We start from the raw sequence: 23,845 nt of genomic DNA, 5'->3' as shown, positions 1-23,845 counted from the left end.
AATTTCAGCTCCAGTTAATTAGGCATGAAAAGAACATAGTGTGCATTTGGGAACCCAATAAGGAAGAAGGCGTCAAGCTGGGCTCATTTCTCTGCCTCAACTATAGGAATGTTTTTAAAGAGCAAACCTGAGCACAGGTCAAAAACCTGGACAATGAAAAATCAATCTCTCAGCCCAAGATGGCACTGTCCCCTGTTATCCTGGGGGCAGTCATTTAAAGAGAGCTCAAACCAGGATCCTAAGGCCAGCTCTGCCTGGGACACCGGCGCCTCTGAACTGGGACAAAGCAGCAGCAGCCCTGGGGCACCCTGGGAATCCGAGTGGGCTGGTTGTGGCTCTTCTTCAGAAGTCAAGGCGTGATTCTTAAGAAAGCAGTCAAATGCTAGAGGGTGACCCCTTTTATTAGCTTCATCATCTTAGCCACAGAGAGACCATAGTGTTTGTCCATAGCCTGAAATACTCAAAAGGCCACAGTGCTGAGAAGAGGCCGAGGCTTGAGGCCTCTTTGTCGCCATTAATCCTCATCCTGCTGGTCTGTCCCTTTTGCATCAGAAAAGCTTTCTCATATCTTTTTTAAAGAAGGAGAAAAAACAGCTGTGTGGGATTTGAGAATGAGATTTTAATGGTCACTGAAGGCACACAAAAGCTTTGCTGTGATAGTGAAGTGTTCTGGGGGCAATTGACCCCTTTGTCCTGGGCAGCAAAACAAGCTGGCTGCTGAAGAAGAGAGAAGCCACTGGAACGTGTGATTGAGGTCTCTGCAGGCCAGATTCTCAGCACATTTGCAAAGAGCGGTTTTCAGGCATCCCTTCATGATATTTCAGAGTTGCCTTTTAGTGTTTAGCTCATTTTTACCTTGTGAAAGAGTCACATATATTTGGGAGGTGCTTGACATGAATTATTTCTGCAGGTCTTTCTCTCTGGAAGGAAAATGGAAATTGTGACTGACAAAATGAGTTTGTTTATGTGAAGCAGACCTTTCATTGTGAGGAAAAAGAACTGGTGCCGTCTTTTCCACAGGGCAGCCTGAAGGGTTTCTCAGCCCTTCGAGCAGTTAAGAAATGGCACAGAGGTGGGATATTGTGAGGTCTCTCTAAAGGTCACCTTGCAAAGGCTGTGGAGGTTGAAAGATTTCTCAGGAGCAGGGGACAGCAGAGCAGCAGGAGCCCGTCCTGGCCCCTGGCTCAGTGAGAACCAGGCCTGGTGTTGTCCACCTGCTGAGGACATCTGTTTTCTGCCAGAGGAACCATGATGGAACAGACCACGGTGATGTGACTCTAAGTTATGATTAATGGGGCTGTTGGAATCATTGTCACCATATCGGCACTTTCCCTTGCATGGATGAGTATTGTAAAAACAGCTCTTCTTCAAATAGAAATGGCTGAGCAGAGGGGCTCTGGACAGCCTTGGTTTTACCTGCTTCATGACAGGTGGGCTCCTTAGAGCCATGAAGGAGTTATTCTCTGATTTACTGGCCTGCTACAGACACTGAAAGAGTCAAGTGGGACACAGGTTAAAACGTGAATTCGTAATACAGAATTCAACCCAGCTTTACATGAGAGATGGGCTGGAACCAGAGTGATATGGAAACCATTATCCAGTAGGGCTGCATTTAGAGAGTAAGTCTGGAATTATACTCTATTTGCCATCAATCTCATTATAATATTGTTTGCCAATAAAACAAGAGTTTGGTTCACTTTTAATTTTTTAAAAATATAAAATTGTGGTCGGGCGTGGTGGCTCATGCCTGTAATCCCAGCACTTTGAGAGGCTGAGGCAGGTGGATCACCTGAAGTCAGGAGTTCGAGACCAGCCAGGCTGGCATGGTGAAACCCTGTTTCTATTAAAAATACAAAAATTTAGCCCGGCATGGTGGTGCATGCCTGTAATCCCAGCTACTTGGGAAGCTGGGGTAGGAGAATCGCTTGAACCCGGGAGGCGGAGGTTGTGATGAGCCGAGATCGTGCCATTGCACTCCAGCTTGGGCAACAAGAGCGAAACTCCATCTCAGAAAATCTATATATATAAAATTGTATTTAAATGATACATGAATGTTGTAAAAGAAAATCCAAGAAATATGAGTATTAAGATTTAGATATTTGGATAGACTTTATTAATTGGTTACATTGAATTGTAGAAATAATATTTAAAATGTGGCATATTTTCGCTTACCATGATCCAAAAGCCTGATTTTTTTTAAGATTATGGAATGAATAATGAAAAGACATTTTTATTTCTTATAACAGAGAACTTTCCCACGTTTAACCCAAAAGAGTATATATGCAAATTGCATTTGTAGAATAGGATGAAAATCAATCTCCCTTGTTACAGACACTGGAGAGCTATAATAGTTAACTTTATCATGTAATTTTTTTTTTATTCTTGGCAGCTTACATATAGAGAATGTTTGTTCCGGTCAAACTCTCCTAGCCCCATAGAGAATCCTTGATAAAGTCTTCAACTGCACTTAAATCTGCCCATTTGTTAAATAACTTTTTTCCCTTTTAAACTCAAAGCTCTTGATCTTACAGTACCATAGGAGTATTTCACAAATTAGCTGTGGGACTTTGGCCAAATTATTAACCTCTCTAAGTCTCTGTTTCTGTAAAATGGTGCTAATAATAGCACCTAGATCCTTAGGGCTGTGTTGAGGAATAAATGAGATACTATACGTAGAGCTTTTGGCATGGTGTCTAGTATAAGTACTCAACAAATGTTAGTCATTAGAAATGCAATGACTCTGATGATGATGTTTGAATAGTAGGGAGCCAAATTTGGTACGTTTGCTTCATATTCATAGCCTAAAATAAGGTACAAATCTACATTTAACAGTACTAGAAATAGAATCAGAAGCAACACTTATGAATTTCCTTATTTACCAGCATTTACACTTTGTTGTATTGATTTTTTTTTCTTTGAGACAGAGCCTTACTCTGTCACCCAGGCTGGAGTGCAGTGGCACCATCTTGGCCCATTGCAACCTCCGCGATTGCAGAGCTCAAGCAGTTCTCTTGCCTTGCCTCCCAAGTAGCTGGGATTACAGGTGTGCACCACCACACCCAGCTAATTTTTCTGTTTTGTTTGTTTGTTTTTTTAGTAGAGACGGGGTTTCTCCATGTTGGCCAGGCTGGTCTGGAACTCCTGACCTCAGGTGATCCACCCACCTTGGCCTTCTAAAGTGCTGGGATCATAGGTGTGAGCCACTGCGCAAAGCCTGTTGTATTATTTATTATTAATCTGAAGTGTGCTATTTTGTAAGAGTCTTGAGATCACCACCCATCCCAGCCGGCCATCAGAGAATGAGCTTTTCAAAACACAGCTTCTGGACATCTTCCTCTTCTTTCTTTTCTTTTTTCTTTTTTAGAGAAGGGGTCTCATTTTCACTATGTTGCCAAGGCTAGACTCCAATTCCTAGGCTCAGGTGATTCCATCTTAGCCTCCCCAGTAGCTAGGACTACAGACGCACACCACCATGCCTGGCTCCTGTCCTTTCAATGATTCCTTTACCTGTGACAATAAAATCCAAATGCCTGGCACTCAAGAACTTTTGCAGTCTATTCCCAACCTTTTCTTTCCTCTCCTCCTGATTTAATGCATGAACTTTTAGAACCTGCCCCCTTTCCCAACTGCGAAGATCCTATTCATTCCCTTTCAAGGGCCTGGACCACAAATGTGATCCCTTCCTCTAGGACACTTTTTCAGGGATGCCCACCAGACCAGTTTCATCCATGTCCCTACAAAGACACGAACTCATCATTTTTATGGCTGCATAGTATTCCATGTGTATATGTGCCACATTTTCTTAATCCAGTCTATCGTTGTTGGACATTTGGTTGTTCCAACTCTTTGCTATTGTGATAGTGCCGCAATAAATACGTGTGCATGTGTCTTTATAGCAGCATGAATTATAGTGCTTTGGTATATACCAGTAATGGGATGGCTGGGTCAAATGGTATTTCTAGTTCGAGATCCCTGAGGAATCGCCACACTGACTTCCACAATGGTTGAACTAGTTTACAGTCCACCACAGTGTAAAGTGTTCCTATTTCTCCACATCCTCTCCAGCACCTGTTGTTTCCTGATTTTTTAATGATGGCCATTCTAACTGGTGTGAGATGGTATCTCACTGTGGTTTTGATTTGCATTTCTCTGATGGCCCAGACAGAATTATTAACAGTCTGTTCTTCCAGCACTAGACCTATGTTCAATGAATGATTTTCACCTCTATAATTGTTCCAACAGCCCTGCGAAGTAGGGAGATCCAGGATTTTTTTTAAATCTCTCTTCAACCATCAAGTGCTTGTGCTACAAAAATAATTAGAACCCCTGTGATCCCTGTTCTCAAGGAGCTCACGGTCTAGGGAGAGACAGAGCTGTAAACACCTCTAACGGGGCAATAAGGATCATGCTGTGCAGAGGTGTGCAGAGAGAACCAAGGCAGGGCACACTGCGTATTCAGGGAGTTTGCATGGGGGGGTGGTGTGGTCAGTGCCATCTATTCGCCTTCATCTCTAAAACTCACATCCTCCTTCCTTGGCCTTTGTGTCCACACTGACCAGATTGTTTCCCTTTGGCTAGTCAGTTGCAGGGCTGGGACCTATTATGATGGAGCACAAGAACGCTGCATTTTGTGTCCAAATGGAATCTTCCAAAATGAAGAAGGACAAATTACTTGTGAACCATGCTCAAGACCAGGAAATTCTGGGGCCCTGAAGACCCCAGAAGCTTGGAATGTGTCTGAATGTGGAGGTAAGGATGCTGTCCGTTCCTTCCTACTCCTCCCATCTCTGATGTCATTGTTTAGACAGAAGGCATCTCAAGGACTCCAGACAACGCACACTCACCTGGGGCTTCCTACAAGCAGGGACCATGTTGGCTCGATTCATCTTTGGCTCACCAGTGCCTAGGTCAGTGCCTGACACATGCTGGGCAGATAGATACTCATTTGAGCAAATAAATGAAGATGGGGTAGAATACACTAGCAGAAGAGCGTAGGTGTTGCAACTGCGTGCTTTCTTCACTGGAAATATATACACCTGAAACCTGAGTGATTTCCCTATCTATAGGTACTATTTTGAAAGTGTTAAAATGAAGAGAGGAGGTCTGGGTTTTCCTCCAGCTTTGGTCTCAAATTCATAGCTTTTTTATTTAAAACAAATATATCCATTTATTTTGTTAAAACTGGGACCTCTCTGTGAAGAGCTTTTAATGATCTCTTATAAAATGTTAACTTTGAAGTCAATTTCAAGCTCTGTGGGCTTTCCTATTTATTTTATTATTAAATGTCTTCCTTTTATTAAATGGGAGAAGGGCTGGCTGTATTGACACTCTGTGGGCTCCAATGGCAGGTGTGATCTGAGTGGTGATTTATATCTGATGGCCACAGCAGAGTGAAGACCCCTTGTGCTGCTCCCACGGCTGTCCTTGGAGTGACTCCAAGCCTCAGCTTTATTTCCCACCTAAATAACTCCAAACTGAACTGCAAGGCTGTTTCTGGCTTAAAAATCAAATCCTCATATTGACTGTGTGACTCCTGTCATATCTTTGGTCTGTTATAAAACTGCAAAACTAACTGCAAGGTTGATAAGGGGTGACATTTTGGCATGAATTTACCCTTGTATGTGACATTATTATTATTATATTTTCTTGAGACAGAGTCTCACTCTGTCACCAAGGCTGGAGTGCTGTGGCACAATCTTGGCTCACTGCAACCTCCACCTCCTGGGTTCAAGTGATTCTCGTGCCTCAGCCTCCAGAGAAGCTGGGATTACAGGTGCATGCCATCATGCCCTGCTAAATTTTGTATTTTAGCAGAGACAGGGTTTCGCCATGTTGGCCAGGCTGGTCTCAAACTCTTGACCTCAGGTGATCCGCCTGCCTCGGCCTCCCAAAGTGTTGGTATTACAGGCGTGAGCCACTGCCCCTGGCCTATGTGACCTTATTAAGAAAAATTTAGGCCAGGCATGGTGGCTCATACCTGTAACCCTAGCACTTTGGGTTCAGGATCACTTGAGCTCAGGTGGCTAACCCTAACCCTAAGACCAGCCTGGGCAACATAGTGAGACCTCGTTTGTAGGAAAAATTAAAAAAAAAAAAATTAGCTGAGCATGGTGGCACATGGTAATCCCAGCTACTTAGGTGGCTGAGGTGCAGGGATAGCTTAAGCCCAGGAGGTCAAGCTATAGTAAGCTGTGATTGTGCCACTACACTCCAGCCTAGGCAACAGAGACCCTGTCTCAAAAAAAAAAAAAAAAATGACAGCAATAAGAATATTAGTATAATGGTTATTATAGCTACCATGTATTGAATATTTACCTGTGCCAGGCATTATGCTAAATATATTATATGAATTATTCACAATTCATATAATCATTACAACTCCACGAGGCTAAAGTGACTCTTTTAAGGTCACACAGCCAAGTGGAGGATGTGGAATCAGAACCCACGTCTGACAGGCTCCAGGCTCCTCCCAAGGGTGTGTGTTCTTGAAACGCCATCATATCTATAACTTATGGGGGAAAATGAGGCCACTATGATTAACAGAGGAGAGATGATTAAGAATATAAGAGATAGCAGATTTTGATAGCATCTTGCCAATGACTAATTCCTGAGGAATATGTGCTTTTAGAAATCCTTTTATGACTTGTGTTTCTTGTCCCAGGTGTAACATGTGTAAGATCTAACTTAGTAAATATTATTGTTAAAACAGAGGAGACTCTTTGGGTCACTCTTTTTTTTTTTTTTAGAGACAAGGTCTTGCTGGATCACCCAGGCTGGAGTGCTGTGGTGCAAATATGGCTCACTGCAGCCTGGAATTCCTGGGTTCAAGTGATCCTCCTGCCTCAGTCCCAGAGTAGCTGGGACTACAGACATGTGCCGCTATGTCTGGCTAATTTTTAAATTTTTTGTAGAGATTTTGCCATGTTGCCTAGGCTGGTCTTGAGCTCCTAGGCTCAAGTGATTCTCCTGCATCAGCCTCCCAAAGTGTTGAGATTACAGGCGTGAGCCATCAAGCCCAGCCTGGATCACTCTTTATATCAATAGGCTATAATCAGCTGGGTAAAGGGGTACTTCTGGGTCTAATTACCAAATTGGTTCCAGGGCAGAGAACTCTCTCTCCTGCATTGCGGGGGATGCCTAGGCAGTGTGTAGGCCTAAGCCTGAGAACCACCCAGGCCTTCCCATACTTTGGAAGCAGTTGACACTTGACTTCTTGGTTTCCATCTTTGCACTGTGCTGTGTAGCCCTGTGTGTAAACAGCAGGCACTCATGTGCCATTGACTCAAGGTCAGAAGTCCCGCAGTGCTGACTGCGTGCTCTCTGACTGAGGTGGAAACTGCAGTCAGCACGGGGTAACAGGTTGGACTGAAGTTGATCTCATCTGGAGAGTCGGGAGCAAGGGTCTGCCTGGGGGCCTTGCTCACGTAAGGCTATTGGTCCTTCCAGGTCTGTGTCAACCTGGTGAATATTCTGCAGATGGCTTCGCACCTTGCCAGCTCTGTGCCCTGGGCACGTTCCAGCCTGAAGCTGGTCGAACTTCCTGCTTCCCCTGTGGAGGAGGCCTTCCCACCAAACATCAGGGAGCTACTTCCTTTCAGGACTGTGAAACCAGAGGTGAGTACTTGGCAGCTTGCCTTTTTCTAGGACTGGATTTCCCTTCTAAGTATCATGGGAGTCTGGTGAGGCTCCAATCAAGCCCAGCCTGATGCGGTGCCCCAGTGGCTGGGTGTTCAGGTCCCAGCTCCACTCGCCCCAGCAGGATGTGCAGGGGGCACTGGAACTCACTGAACAAGCTGTCCTCCAGCCACCTTAGCCCCTTTGGACAGGCTGACAAGGGATGATCAGGCACTGATGAGCCAGTTGGTACACAGGTTCCCCTGGTTCCTTCCTCTAGCCCTCCTCCATCTCAGTGCCCTGACCTAGAGCTTCCCCCAATACCCCTTCTCCAGAACCCCACTCCAGCTGTCTTTCCAGGGAGCCCAACTCTAAACCCAACCTCAGTTCTGCAACTGCCTGCCCCCTATACTCACAGACGTGCTCTGCATGAAGACTGGAGTTGTGATCATTGATGCTTGACTCTGCATGAACCATAAACTCTTCAGAGATACACACATATCTTGTTCCTCTATATTTCTCTGTTTCATGAGCCCCATCCACACTGCCTATTTAGGGAATTAAGTGTTGATTAGCCCCAGATTGGTAGGAAAGCCCTACTTCATTTGCACATAAACATTTCTTTCACAAACTTTAAAATCTTTGTGCTGCATTTGATTAAAAATAGTCTTTCTTTCTTTCATTCTTCTCACCCTCCCTTGCCCCACAGTTCAATGTTCACCTGGACATTTCTACAACACCACCACTCACCGATGTATTCGTTGCCCAGTGGGAACATACCAGCCTGAATTTGGAAAAAATAATTGTGTTTCTTGCCCAGGAAATACTACGACTGACTTTGATGGCTCTACAAACATAACCCAGTGTAAAAGTAGGTCTCTCTCTAAGGCTTTTCACAGTTCTGGCTAGGAAGATATGTGTCTGGGTCCAACTCAGAGCAGGGGGCACGGGGCAGAGGTCCCAGGTTCACTCAGAACCACGTAGATGTTATGAGCCCAGCTCACAGCCATGCAGACCAGCGTGGAGAGAGAGCAGGGCCTGACAGTGCAGAGCGACTCATCTTTATTGATCTTGGCTACTTCCTCAGGCACACTTACAACCTGTACTTGCCTTAATTTCCTCCCTGGGGCATAATTTCAGTCCAGACTTGATCAGCATGCATTGCTTGAGGACCTGTTACATACATGCCCAGCATTCTGCCGGGACTTGGTTGATATTAGGCAGAATAAGTCAGCATCGCTGACCCTGCAAGGAGCTCAGGCAGTGAGGCTGCAGAGGAAGAAGCGATTGATTCTGTCTCAAGAGATGAGGAAAGGCTTGTGGAGGGTGTGAGAAGGTTTTGATGGAGAGGATGGGGAAAGAGTAGGAGAAAGAGCCTTATGTTTGAGAGAGCAGCTGGGGGAAGCACAGATCGAGGAAAGCAAAGGCCTTTTGGGAGGAGACCCCTGGACCTCAGGCTAGAATGTGCCAAAGGGAGTCTCAGGCAGACCAGGAGGCAAAGCCTCAGATGGATGCTGAGGAGACCGGTTTGTGTTTTTTAGGAAGGGGGAAGCAAATCATTTAAGGACTTGCTGTCTAGGCTTTTTTTTTTTAAAGCCATTATTTATAACCAAAATTACAACAAAAGCTCTGTAGTAAAGGCCAAAAGTAAACCCCAGCTAATCTTTAAGACAGCGATCAGAGGAGCAAAGAGGCCCCCCTAAACTGGAGGAGCTTGGGACTGAGGGGGGCAGTACATCATTAGAACTTTATGATTGAAAGGTCATCTGGTTTTCTCTCTATTGCAAGGAAGTCCTTTTAACAACATCTTTATAAGTAGCCTTCCATCTAGTCTCTTCTTGAATACCTGCTATGACAGGAAGCTGGCTACCTCATGATAACCTAGCTTGTTGGTGGATTGGACTTTAGAAAGCTCACAGTGTTAGAACAAAATGAATGTTCCCTTGTCTTCCACCACCTGGCCCTTTGTTGGCCCCATGGGAGCCTTATGGCACAGTTCCTAGGGCAGCCCTTCAGGACTGAAGGCAATTCTCCGCCCCATGGCTCCCCCTTCCTCCTCTTTTCTTCCAAGAAGAAAAGCCTATTTATTTTTTTCTAGTAATAATAAATCCCAGTTGTAACTAGAGAGGGAAAAAGTAATCCCTTCAACATCTTCTCTTGCACAGATTTACCTGACAGTATTAAATAATGAGCTCCTTGAGAGCAAAGACTGTGTCTCTCTCATTTCTGAGCTCTCAGAGCTTTGGGTGACATTTCTGGGATAAGTGAGATTAGATGAATGAAGATGCAGCTGGGTGCTGTGGGTGAGGGAGGGGTCTGTGCAAGCATGTGCACGTGTGTGAAGCCTCTGCCTTTGGTGCCAGACGTAGGTATCCAGCATGCCCCGTACCTACTGATAGCTAATTAGAATTTTCTTCTTTCCTTAAAAATAAAATGTGGGTTGGGTGCAGTGGCTCATGCCTGTAGTCCTAGCACTTTGGGAGGACAAGGCCGGGATAGCTTGAGCCTATGAGTTCCAGACCAGCCTGGGCAACATAGACCTTGTCTCTACAAAAAAATGAAGAAAAAAATTAGCCAGGCCTGATGGCACTTGCATACGGTCCCAGCTTCTTGGGAGGCTTGAGCCCAGGAGGTCAAGGGCGCAGTGAGCCATGATCGCAGCACTGCACTCCAGCCTGGGCAACAGAGAGAGAGACCTCATCTCAAAAAAAAATAATTTTTTTAAAGATGAATAACAAATAAAATATGGTCTTAACCAGAGAGAAAAGTGAAAAATATATGTCTGTCTTCATCAAAGTTCTCTGAAAAAGGGTCAGATAGTCTCTGCAGAGCAATGAGCTCTGTTCCCCCTATTTTGAGAGACCTAGAAGTTCTGTCTCATGGGTTCCTCTGGCACTTGGACTTGGTAAACAAAACACTGAAAGCTAAATTTATCCTTTTGTTCACAAATACCTGCCCTGACCATGAACACTTTCAGGCTAATGAGAAAACGGTGCCTCAGGAACTCAGACAGGTAGACTCCTTGTGGGGAGTTAATGGTTTGGCTCCCACAGGGGGCCCTCTGGGAATGACAGACTCATTCCCAGATGGTGTCATTTTCATGCCCCATTCCTGGGTGGCAACAGGGATGCTGCGGGGCTCAGCAAGCTAGCGGTGGTCAGGACAGAGACGACAGTGTCGTGCCATAACTCAGGGCATCTCCTTTTTCAGACAGAAGATGTGGAGGGGAGCTGGGAGATTTCACTGGATACATTGAATCCCCAAACTACCCAGGCAATTACCCAGCCAACACTGAGTGTACGTGGACCATCAACCCACCCCCCAAGCGCCGCATCCTGATCGTGGTCCCTGAGATCTTCCTGCCCATAGAGGACGACTGTGGAGACTATCTGGTGATGCGGAAAACCTGTGCGTCTCACTCCCTCCCTCCCTTTCTCAGGCCAGCTGGGAAGCCTGATGACCTGCTCCTCAGGCTTTCAATATGAGGAGCAGGCCTAGAACATCACCTCCATATTAGATCAGAGGTGAACATGAGTTTATAGAGTTGGTGAGAAACAAAATTTAAATGAAAGCCACACACTGAAGCGTCTTGCTGGGCCCCAGAGATAGTAACCCTGCAGGTCAGTCTTCCCCTCTGTGCTCACTGGGGTGTTTTGGACCCTCTTCCACAAGGACCCAGAGAGCCAGTGAGGATCATGCAGTGTTGGCCCCAGACAAGGCCTCATACTGAGTTGCAACTGATGGCTTGGAGACTGACCGGGCCTGGCCAGGTGGGGACCTGTCCTCCTATCCTGATTCATGGTCCAGTGTCCATAAAGGAAGACTGCTGTTAACGCAGCTTATGGGCAGTGTAATGAGGGGCTCTGCAGCCAGACTGCCTGGATCTCTGTCCCAGTTCCACCTCTTACTAGTTCTATGATCTTGGGCACACATTCTGAATCTTTCTGCACTTCAGTCTTCTCATCTGTTAAAATGGGGCTAACAACAGTTGCTACCTTATAAGGTTATAAGGACTAAAGGAGTTCATAGTTGTGAAACACTCAGAATAATAGGCCAGGCACAGTGGCTCACACCTGTAATCCCAGGCTGAGGGAGGAGGCTGAAGCAGGAGAATCGCTTGAGCCCAGGATTTTGTGACCAGGCTGGGTGAGACCCTGTCTCTACATAGCGAGACCCTGTCTCTAGAATTTTTTTTTTTAATTAGCTGGGCATGATGGTGCATGCCTGTGGTTCCGGCTACTCGGGAGGCTGAGGTGGGTGAATCGCTTAAGCCTGGGAGGTGGAGGATGCAGTGAGCCGTGATCATGCCACTGCACTCCAGCCTGGTTGACAGAGCCAGACCTTGTCTCAAAAAACAAACAAACAAACAAACAAAAAAAGAATGATGATGACACATGGAGCCACTATACAAATGTTTGCTCTTCTTATTAGTGGTTAAAATGTCTGAAGTCAAGTATAGGTTTAAATCCTTGTTTTACCACATACTGGCTATATGACCCTGGGCAAGTATTTAATCTATTAAAAAGGTAACAGTTGCACCAACTTTCTGTGATTTTCAGAAGATTAAATGAGACAAAGTCCATAAATTGCCTAGCACGCTGCCTGGTCTTAGGCAGCAAATGGTGGTGATGATGATTAGATGACAGCAGGTCAGTTCTGGAATGGGAGGCCCTCACCCAGCTCCTACAGTGAACGGTACAGCCTGGGCTGCTGCTGCTTGCCAAGCCCCAGGTCTTTCAGGCGTAGCCTCCCCTGGGGGTCCACAATTACCAGCTGAATCTACTCTGTTTCCAGGACCTTTGACTTATGATGGCTCAGCTGGGCCTGAAGAGCTCTTGAGCATAACTTATTGTATGGTTTGAGTGTTTAGGGCCGGGCATGGTGGCTCAAGCCTGTAATCCCAGCACTTTGGGAGGCTGAGGTGGGCGGATCACGAGGTCAGGAGATCGAGACCATCCTGGTTAACACGGTGAAACCCCGTCTCTACTGAAAATACAAAAAATTAGCCGGGCGTGGTGGCGGGCGCCTGTAGTCCCAGCTACTCGGGAGGCTGAGGCAGGAGAATGGCGTGAACCCGGGAGGCGGAGCTTGCAGTGAGCCGAGATTGTGCCACTGCACTCCAGCCTGGGCGACACAGCGAGACTCCGTCTCAAAAAAAAAAAAAAAGAAAGATGAGCATCTACTGTATGCCTGATCAGTGATGAGTCTTGAACCCCACCCCTCTCCAACTTCCTTTGGCAGCTTCATCCAATTCTGTGACAACGTATGAAACCTGCCAGACCTACGAACGCCCCATCGCCTTCACCTCCAGGTCAAAGAAGCTGTGGATTCAGTTTAAGTCCAATGAAGGGAACAGCGCTAGAGGGTTCCACGTCCCATACGTGACATATGATGGTAAGCACAGACTGCAGCACATGGAAAGAGCCTCTCTGCTTTGAACAGAGCCAACTTCGGAGCCAGCTGGCAAACTGCTGACAAGCACACATGCTCAGAAAGGCAGGCAGGATGAAGGGAAAAGACATTGCTGACTCACAAGTGCCAAATTTTAACAGGCATTTGGGGACACTGACAATAGGAGGAAAAGATGTTTTAGAAAATATATTAAAAGTGAGCATAGCTTGGTGAGTAAGAACATGGGCACGAGTCAGACTGATTAGCCTGGCTATGATCTCTTCTGTGACTGTGTATGTCACCATCTCTAAACCTCATGTTCTTAATGTGTGAATGAGGATAATCATTAGACTTATTTGAGAGTTCAGTGAGAGTTCCTAAAGGACTTGAGGCAGTGCCTGGCACATAGCAATTGTTCAGTAAATATTAACTTCTGATGATTGTGGCTTTTATTAGCAGAATCCTGAGGCAGGGAAGGACCTGAGTTCTGGTCCTGGCTTTTTCACTGACTTGCTGTGGGATCTTAGGCAAGTCACATGACTTCTGGTTTAATTTTCTTCATGTTAGATGAAGAGGTGGCCCATCTGAGCCCTGGGGCTCTACCTAGCTCTGAGACTTCATTGGAAAACATTGACTAGGAGCATAAAATGAACTGGACCTTTGTCCTGGAGGACTACACAGTCCTATAGGAGAGGAGTCATCTGTTTCTTCATGAGCTTATTTGTTCACCTAGCCAACAAATATTTAATGAGCATCTACTATGTCAGGCATTGGGCTAAGTGCTGGAAACGACATGGTTAGTGACAGAAACACTAAATATATATATTGTTATAGATGCTGTAACAGCCCAAAGCCCTATGTGAGCATGGAAGAAGCAGCAGCAGTTAATTTTACATGAGGTTTTAGAAGGAATAGAGCAAAGTCTTGAGAGATATGGGTCTTGAAAGAACATATACATTTTGAGCATAAATGGGGGAGAAGAACATTCAGAAAGACGGAAGGACATAAGTCAAAGGATGAAGTACCCTGGTGTATGTGTGGACCGATGAATGGTCTTATTTGGTCAGTGGGTTGGGTGTGTGGGGCTTGGCAGTGAGAGAGGAGACTAGAAGGGAATGGGGTTCAGCTGGGAAGAGCCTTCAGGGCCAAGCTCTGGAGGATAGACTTAATCTTAGAGGAAGCCACTGAAGGATTTTAGGATGACAAGTGCCAAAATTGTTTGGGAAGACAATATTCTATGGCTTTCCTAAAAAGTAACAAAAGCACGGATCATCATCTTTGTCCTACAGTTGCCAGAAATAATGTCAAACACCCAAGACAAGGAGTTTTAGTATCTCTTGGGGTGGACACAAATGCCTCCCACATGGCTCTGCTGAGAGAGACAGAGAGCCTCATCTACCCAAAAGCAACCAACTGGCAACCTCTCCTATCTGGAATCAGGAAAAAAGCAAAAAGACACTGAGACTTCAAAATAAATATGGCTGTTCTCAACTCTGCCTTTGTGACACATGAAAATGTCTTGTTTTTTTTTAAATTAAAAAAGAGTTGTAGCTCCAACTGGGGAAAATTATGCATAATGCAGTGTATGCCCACGAGAGGGTCTTGCATGTGTCACAGTAGAGAATAGTTGGAAACTGCTATTTTTCCCACAGAGAAGCTCCCAAGGCCTTCACTCACAGTGTTTTTTTCAAACATATATTTCCAAAAAGTTTGATATCTTCTTTTCAAACCCAGAAGAATAGAAATCACATTTAGAAGGTGCACATGAGGCTGCTACAGACGGGCCCTCTGAGCGCTGGAGAATGGTGAGAACTGTAGCTGGGGCTAACACGCATTGAGCATTGCTGACTGCCAGGTACATGCTGAAGTGCCTTTTACGATGTGCTTTCCTCACAATCACTCCATAAAGTAGACATGATTATTTCCTGATTTTATAGATGAGGCCACTCAGGCTTAGAGATTTAAGGAACTGACCTAAGGTCCCAGCATGGCAAGGTTGCAAAGCAGGGTTTGAACCAGGACTTTGGGACTCCAGAGCCTGGATTCTTACCTGTAACTTTGCTGCATTTCTAATGAGTTGGAGCAAGTAAGGAAACACAGTAGTTCTTAAAAGCAGATGAAATATTTTTTTTAAACAATAGCAGTTGGGAAGCATTTGGTGGAGTGGCAAACAGCTGTCTAGTTTTCTATTACACCAGAACGCAGCACAGCAACCGACATTCTTAATGGTAAGTCCCATCATCAAAAAGAGGAGAGACACTGCCGCAGAGGAATTCAAAATGAAAAGAAAATGTATTCTCATATTATATATTCACTAAAAGAAAGACACCACACTAATGGAGTACCAATGCTACTGTAAACATATCAAATTAGTAATTGTGACTATTATACCATTACTTTCCATTTACCATCCCTTAACTGAGAGAAACTTTTCAAGAGTTCCTCTCACACAATTTCAATGATGTTCTTATAATATGTTTGGCTTTGTCGCACACGATATGCATACAAAGAGGCATTTTTTCTGTGTCTGGAATTTGGAAAAGATTGTGCTTTGCATATGCTTGATTTGAATGATGACTATAGGAAATAAGCTAGACTTCAAAGGGGGAAGATTGGCATTTGGAGAAGTACAGCGTGCACTGCATTTAATGTGTACATCAGACCAGGAAGAAGTTGAATCTCTGAATAGACCAATAACAGGTTCTGAAATTGTGGCAACAATCAATAGCTTATCAACCAAAAAGAGTCCAGGACCTGATGGATTCACAGCTGAATTCTACCAGAGGTACAAGGAGGAACTGGTACCATTCCTTCTGAAACTATTCCAATCGATAGAAAAAGAGGGAATCCTCCCTAACACATTTTACGAAGCCAGCATCGTCCTGATACCAAAGCCTGGCAGAGACATAACCAAAAAAGAGAATTTCAGACCAATATCCTTGATGAACATTGATGCAAAAATCCTCAATAAAATACTGGCAAACTGAATCCAGCAGCACATCAAAGAGCTTATCCACCATAATCAAGTGGGCTTCATCCCTGGGATGCAAGGCTGGTTCAACATATGCAAATCAATAAATGTAATCCAGCATATAAACAGAACCAAAGACAAAAACCACATGATTATCTCAATAGATGCAGAAAAGGCCTTTGACAAAATTCAACAACCCTTCATGCTAAAAACTCTCAATAAATTAGGTATTGATGGGACGTATCTCAAAATAATAAGAGCTATCTATGACAAACCCACAGCCAATATCATACTGAATGGGCAAAAACTGGAAGCATTCCCTCTGAAAACTGGCACAAGACAGGGATGCCCTCTCTCACTGCTCCTATTCAACATAGTGCTGGAAGTTCTGGCCAGAGCAATCAGGCAGGAGAAGGAAATAAAGGGTATTCAATTAGGAAAAGAGGAAGTCAAATTGTCCCTGTTTGCAGATGACATGATTGTATATCTAGAAAACCCCATTGTCTCAGCCCAAAACCTCCTTAAGCTGATTAGCAACTTCAGCAAAGTCTCAGGATACAAAATTAATGTACAAAAATCACAAGCATTCTTGTACACCAATCACAGACAAACAGAGAGCCAAATCATGAGTGAACTCCCATTCACAATTGCTTCAAAGAGAATAAAATACCTAGGAATCCAACTTACAAGGGATGTGAAGGACCTCTTCAAGGAGAACTACAAACCACTGCTCAATGAAATAAAAGAGGATACAAACAAATGGAAGAACATTCCATGCTCATGGGTTGGAAGAATCAATATCATGAAAATGGCCATACTGCCCAAGGTAATTTATAGATTCAATGCCATCCCCATCAAGCTACCGATGACTTTCTTCACAGAATTGGAAAAAACTACTTTAAAGTTCATATGGAACCAAAAAAGAGCCCGCATCGCCAAGTCAATCCTAAGCCAAAAGAACAAAGCTGGAGGCATCACGCTACCTGACTTTAAACTATACTACAAGGCTACAGTAACCAAAACAGCATGGTACTGGTACCACAACAGAGACATAGATCAATGGAACAGAACAGAGCCCTCAGAAATGATGCCGCATATCTACAACTATCTGATCTTTGACAAACCTGACAAAAACAAGAAATGGGGAAAGGATTCCCTATTTAATAAATGGTGCTGGGAAAACTGGCTAGCCATATGTAGAAAGCTGCAACTGGATCCCTTCCTTACACCTTATACAAAAATTAATTCAAGATGGATTAAAGACTTATATGTTAGACCTAAAACCATTAAAATCCTACAAGAAAACCTAGGCAATACCATTCAGGACATAGGCGTGGGCAAGGACTTCATGTCTAAAACACCAAAAGCAATGGCAACAAAAGGCAAAATTGACAAATGGGATCTCATTAAACTAAAGAGCTTCTGCACAGCAAAAGAAACTACCATCAGAGTGAACAGGCAACCTACAGAATGGGAGAAAATTTTTGCAACCTACTCATCTGACAAAGGGCTAATATCCAGAATCTACAATGAACTCAAACAAATTTACAAGAAAAAAACAAACAACCCCATCAAAAAGTGGGCAGAGGACACGAACAGACACTTCTCAAAAGAAGACATTTATGCAGCCAAAAAACACATGAAGAAATGCTCATCATCACTGGCCATCAGAGAAATGCAAATCAAAACCACAGTGAGATACCATCTCACACCAGTTAGAATGGCCATCATTAAAAAATCAGGAAACAACAGGTGCTGGAGAGGATGTGGAGAAATAGGAACACTTTTACACTGTTGGTGGGACTGTAAACTAGTTCAACCATTGTGGAAGTCAGTGTGGCGATTCCTCAGGGATCTAGAACTAGAAATACCATTTGACCCAGCCATCCCATTACTGGGTATATACCCAAAGGACTATAAATCATGCTGCTATAAAGACACATGAACACGTATGTTTATTGCGGCACTATTCACAATAGCAAAGAGTTGGAACCAACCCAAATGTCCAACAACGATAGACTGGATTAAGAAAATGTGGCACATATACACCATGGAATACTATGCAGCCATAAAAAATGATGAGTTCGTGTCCTTTGTAGGGACATGGATGAAACTGGAAAACATCATTCTCAGTAAACTATCGCAAGGACAAAAAACCAAACACCGCATGTTCTCACTTATAGGTGGGAATTGAACAATGAGAACTCATGGACACAGGAAGGGGAACATCACACTCCGGGGACTGTTGTGGGGTCGGGGGAGGGGGGAGGGACAGCATTAGGAGATACACCTAATGCTAAATGACGAGTTAATGGGTGCAGGAAATCAACATGGCACATGGATACATATGTAACAAACCTGCACATTGTGCACATGTACCCTAAAACCCTAAAGTATAATTTAAAAAAAAATTAAAAAAAAAAAATAAATAGTGTGTACATCAGGACAAAAAATATTAATGAGAGAGCACACATAGTTTTTTTCCTCCCCGACCAGCCAAATTCTCCACCCTCCAGCCCCATTCAAATAAAGGAGAGAAGACTCTTTCTTGGTGGATAAGAAGCTTGATTGTCTTACATAATACAAGGATAGAGAAAAAAGTGGGAGGCAGGGAGGTGGAGAGGGAAAGGAGAGCCTGATGAGCTCAACAGGAAGTGAGTATAGACAGAGAAGAGAATACCAAGGACTAAGCCCTGGGACCTTCCTTCAGTAATTAATAGGTCAGAGAGAAGAAGAAAAGCAAAGAAGCCTCAGAGAAGTAACCGGTAAGGTAGGAGGAAAACCAAAGAGCATGGTGTCCTGGAAGCTCAGTGAAGAACTGGATCAAGGAGGGGGAGTGACCAGCCAGGTCAAAAGCTACTGACGCATCAAGGAGGATGAAGACCAAGAGCTGGCTGTTGGGATTTAGCAACATGAAGGTCATTGCTGGTCTCATCAAGCAGTTTCGGAGGAGTGATGGGGGCCAAAGCTGATTGGATTGGGTTTAAGAGAGAAAGAAAGGAAAAGAATCAGAGACAGTGGGTGCTGACAATATTTTTAAGGATTTTTGCTGCAAAAGGGAGCAGATAAGTGAGATGGAAGCTGGAGGGAGAAATGAGGTCAAGGGAGAGATTTTAAAACTCAGAGACATACAGCATTTTTGCATGCTGGTGGGAGAGACCAATAGAGAGAAAAATGTATCATGTAGGAAAGAAAGAGCAGAATTACTAGAACAATGCTGTTGATTTGGGGAGAGAAGATGGACCTGGCATGCTAAGTGGAGGGATGAGCCTGGACTGGATGCACAGAGGCTCATTTGAGGGAAGAGGGGACGGGGAAGATGGGTGCAGATGCTGGTAGGTGAAGAGAGATGGTGGTGGGAGTCTGTGGAAGTTTCCTTCTGACTGTCTTCTCAGTAGCAGAATGGTAAGTGATAGCAGCCACAGAAGGGGCATTTCTCAGAACCTTATCAAAAAGTGAAAGAGCGAGTTTGGAAGCAACTAAATCACAAGAATGCAAAACATGTTCTTTATTCCAACAGAGGACTACCAGGAACTAATTGAAGACATAGTTCGAGATGGCAGGCTCTATGCATCTGAGAACCATCAGGAAATACTTAAGGTGAGTGCATGGCTCAGGTAGACATGGCAGTTATCCACAGAGCTTCCCAAGTACTGTTGGAGAAGGCTTCTCCTCCTGCTCCTTGTTGCCACCTTTCAGACATGGTGCCTGTCCTGGGCCAAGGTCAGTTTTATACCTTCACCAGACTTAATTTTTAAAAAAATCAGGTTGCTGTCTTTAGTGTTGTCAAGTGAAGTTGTATTTTTTAATTTGGAAACTTGTGGAGGGGCAGGGAGAAATTTGCTTATAAATCCAAACCAGCAGCAAATAATGTTTTTCTATTAATTCCAAATAGTTGAGGATCCTTGGCTCTTTATGTATACTTCAAGCCTAAAATTCACCAAAGTTTAAATACTTATAAATAATTAGCAATAAACACTTGTGGTATCACTAATCCTACAAGTACTCCCAAATCCCAGTGTTGCATTCATCTGGTTGGGAAAAAGAAAACAGGTTTTTTACATATTAAAGTTTTATTTATAAAAGTAATTCATACTTCTTATAACTAATTAGGAAAAATAAAAACTGGAAAGAAGATAAAAATCAGAGGAAACAATTTTTGCAAGTGTTTTTCTGCTAAGCAAGCTACAGCCTAATACTGGGTCATCATAGTTCCATGGGCAACATGTCAGCATATTTAAATATTTTGGCCCAGTAACAAAAATTTTGTTCTTTTTAGGATAAGAAACTTATCAAGGCTCTGTTTGATGTCCTGGCCCATCCCCAGAACTATTTCAAGTACACAGCCCAGGAGTCCCGAGAGATGTTTCCAAGATCTTTCATCCGATTGCTACGTTCCAAAGTGTCCAGGTTTTTGAGGCCTTACAAATGACTCAGCCCACGTGCCACTCAGTACAAATGTTCTGCTATAGGGTTGGTGGGACAGAGCTGCCTTCCTTCTGCATGTCAGCACAGTCGGATATTGCTGCCTCCAGTATCAGTGACTCATTAGAGTTCAATTTTTATAGATAATCTAGATATTTTGGTAAATTGAACTTGGTTTTTCTTTCCCAGCATCGTGGATGTAGACTGAGAATGGCTTTGAGTGGCATCAGCTTCTCACTGCTGTGGGCGGATGTCTTGGATACATCAAGGGCTGGCTGAGCTGGACTTTGGTCAGCCTAGGTGAGACTCACCTGTCCTTCTGGGGTCTTACTCCTCCTCAAGGAGTCTGTAGTGGAAAGGAGGCCACAGAATAGGCTGCTTATTCTGAAACTTCAGCTTCCTCTAGCCCGGCCCTCTCTAAGGGAGCCCTCTGCACTCGTGTGCAGGCTCTGACCAGGCAGAACAGGCAAGAGAGGAGGGAAGGAGACCCCTGCAGGCTCCCTCCATCCACCTTGAGACCTGGGAGGACTTGGTTTCTCCACAGCCTTCTCCAGCCTGTGTGATACAAGTTTGATCCCAGGAGTTTGAGTTCTAAGCAGTGCTCATGAAAAAAATACTTAAAGCAGAAAGAATTAGAAATAAATAAAAACTAAGCACTTCTGGAGACATAAAAATGTACATTTATTGCCAGCCTTCCTCGTTGCCAGCTTCCACCCTGCAGCAAATGCACAGTGCTGACTCTCACACCTTCAGCTGTGCCCTCCGACACTCTGCTGGCCATTGCCTGAGGGACTGGGGAGTTCAGGTGAAATGTAATTTCCTCAGTGGATGAGAATCATCAATTGTCATGAAAAGAAGATTTCACCAACCCTGAGTCAGTATTGCCAAGGGTTCTACTCCCCAAGTGGACTTCCCATCACAAGGGATCTGAGGTCCAGGTGGGTGTGGTGAGGCCCAGCCTGTCATGTATGCCTTCCTTCCCCACTCTCAAATGTGAGAGACGGACTCTGCTCCGTGGACATGAGCAGCCCCTTGAAGGTGGTCTCATTCTCTAACAGTAACAGCACTGCCAGAAACACCCTCTAAATGCCACACGGTCATCTCACTTTAGGTCAGCCCAGCAGGGCCTCACGATCATTTCTTGAACTTGAATTTTCAGTGTTATTGAATCTTTAAACATTTAAATCCCCAAGCAAAAATCTCATTACAGTGAATAAAAAGGAATCCAATCAAACAAGCCACCATTTCCCTAATGGATGGACTACCTACAACTATAGTATTTTGTTATTTCAATAACAATTCTATGCACAGCCAATTCTCCATACCAAAGTACTAAAAAAATGTTTAACAAGCATTTTTGAAGAAAACAAAGAGAACTTCATTATGGTTAAACTTGCTTTTCATCTCAGTGTTGCTTTTTTTAACCTGTTAATAACATTGTTCTTAAAAAGTCCTAATCAAACTTCTTTATTTGGATGGGCCCTAAATATTCATTTTCAGATTTCTCTTCAAAAGTTTGAACATCATCATTAAAAAAAAATAGCATTAAAACAAGCACTTGGACTTTGTTTTACTGGAGCTTGGCCTATATTTCTGAGTCTGACCATAAGATGAAAATTCGAATGTCACATAACCCAAGTTAGTGACCGTACTGATGTGAAGGTGAGATGAGCTGAGCTGCACCATTCTGTCCAGGCATGTTAGCAACTTTGTGCTCATGACTGTGTGATCCTGTCTTGCTGATTTCACAAGAAGACTAGGGACGGGAATACTCTGGGGGTTGGAAGGAGGCTGCATAAACCCGGTCACTATGGAGCATCCTCCACGGGGCAGCCCCATGCACCAGAGCTGTGTTGCTGGTACACACACAAGCCACTGACGCCCAGGAGGTATAGAGAGGAGCTTCCTCTCTATACCCTCAACTACCTTAAGAGATGCTGTGATCCTGTTGGGGGCTGGCTGTCTGGAGATACTATTTCTACCTGCAACATCAATATTTATCAAACTTCTGCCAGGTACTCTTCTAGGCTCTGGGGATGCAGTGATAAGACAGACAAGGTCCCTGCCCTCATGAAGCTTACATTTTAGAGGGAAGAGACAAAGAACAGATAAATCAACATGAAAAGTAGCAGCTAGTGGTAAGAGCTATGTTGAAAATTAAAATAGGTTACTGTAACAGATGACTGTGTGGCTACTTTAGGATTGGGGATTATAGATGGCCTCTATGCGGAAATTACATTTCAATTGAAAACTAAATGGCAAGAAGAAACCAGCCTTGGGAAAATTAGGGGGAAGAGCTTTCCAGAGAGAGGAAAACCAAGTGCAAATGCTGTCAGACAGGAGCAACCATTTGTGTATATCGTAGTCTAGTGAGAAGGCAGGTCATACCAGATGAGGCCAGAGAACCAGACAGGCCAGATCACATCAGGCTTTGGAATCTAGAATGAGGGGTTTGAGTTATTTCTAAATATGTTGCAAACTTTCGAATGGATTTAAGCAGAGGAGTGAGATAATCTGATTTATGTTTTAAAAGGGTAGCTGTGGCTACTGTGTGAATAGGAAGCCAGCACGGAGGCAGAGAGAGTTATTCACAGACTGCTGCAACAGACCAAGCAGCCATCCAGTTGGCAGATGAAGGTATTGTCTGGATTAGGGTGTTGTAGTGGAGATGAGAGAAGTGGAAGGATTCTGGACACGTTTTGGGGCACAGTCAACAGAATTTGCTGATGGGGATTGTATGGAAGGGCTGAGGGAAAGAAGGAAGTCAAAGATGACTCCTAGTTGCCTAAGAAACTGGTGGATGGAGAACACTAGGAGGAGCAGGTTTGGGATATGCAGCAGTTTTAAAACATGTTTGCAAATTCTTTGAGGCTCCTTTCATGGACAGCTGGGGTTTATGTCACCTCCCGTTGACTCTGGGCTCTGTGACTGCTTGACCAATATTAACATGGCAGAAGTAATGGTTTACGAGGCCCAGGGCTTAAGACACTAGCAGCTTCCACTTCCTCTCCTTAGGACACTCACACTTGAAACTCAGTCACCACGTCATGAGGAAGCAAGCCATAGCAGCCTGTGGAGAGGCCATGTGGAGAGGAACCACAGTCCCTCCACCCACCGGCCAGGCTGAGCTTCCAGGCGACAGCCAGCAAAACTTGCCAGCTGCGTGAGTAAGCCATCTTGGAAAGGGATTCTCCAGCTGCTCCAGCTGACACTTCATGGAGCAGTCCTCATTGAACCATAGAAAAATTAGAGATTTGTGTGCAAAATTAATGATTATTATCTTAAATGATAGGTTTTGAAGTGACTTCTTATGCAGTAATATAACAGTGAAAAGGGGAGATAGTTAAGAGTTCCATTTCGGCCATTCTAGGTTCTAGGTGCCTATCATATGTCCAACTGGAGGGTTCAAATAGGCAAGTGGTTATACAAAGCCCCAGGAGAGGT

At 44.2% G+C, this 23,845-nt stretch overlaps 1 protein-coding gene across 2 annotated transcripts in view; it reads left to right on the top strand.

Moving 5' to 3' along the window:
* Positions 1 to 21,955, top strand: part of SCUBE2 (signal peptide, CUB domain and EGF like domain containing 2) — an 84,369-nt gene extending 62,414 nt beyond the window's left edge. For both annotated transcript variants that reach the window (XM_030828674.1, XM_030828673.1), the window contains 7 exons: positions 4,579 to 4,749; positions 7,447 to 7,614; positions 8,324 to 8,485; positions 10,825 to 11,022; positions 12,856 to 13,008; positions 19,497 to 19,576; positions 20,256 to 21,955. In XM_030828674.1, coding sequence (XP_030684534.1) covers positions 4,579 to 4,749; positions 7,447 to 7,614; positions 8,324 to 8,485; positions 10,825 to 11,022; positions 12,856 to 13,008; positions 19,497 to 19,576; positions 20,256 to 20,408 — 1,085 coding nt within the window. In that variant the 3' untranslated portion in view covers positions 20,409 to 21,955. The remainder of the gene's footprint in view (positions 1 to 4,578; positions 4,750 to 7,446; positions 7,615 to 8,323; positions 8,486 to 10,824; positions 11,023 to 12,855; positions 13,009 to 19,496; positions 19,577 to 20,255) is intronic.
* Positions 21,956 to 23,845: the final 1,890 nt, after the last annotated feature.

The sequence above is a fragment of the Nomascus leucogenys genome, chromosome 15 (assembly GCF_006542625.1).
Source record: "Nomascus leucogenys isolate Asia chromosome 15, Asia_NLE_v1, whole genome shotgun sequence".
Classification (NCBI taxonomy): domain Eukaryota; kingdom Metazoa; phylum Chordata; class Mammalia; order Primates; family Hylobatidae; genus Nomascus; species Nomascus leucogenys.
This window is presented reverse-complemented; position numbering and strand designations above follow the sequence as displayed.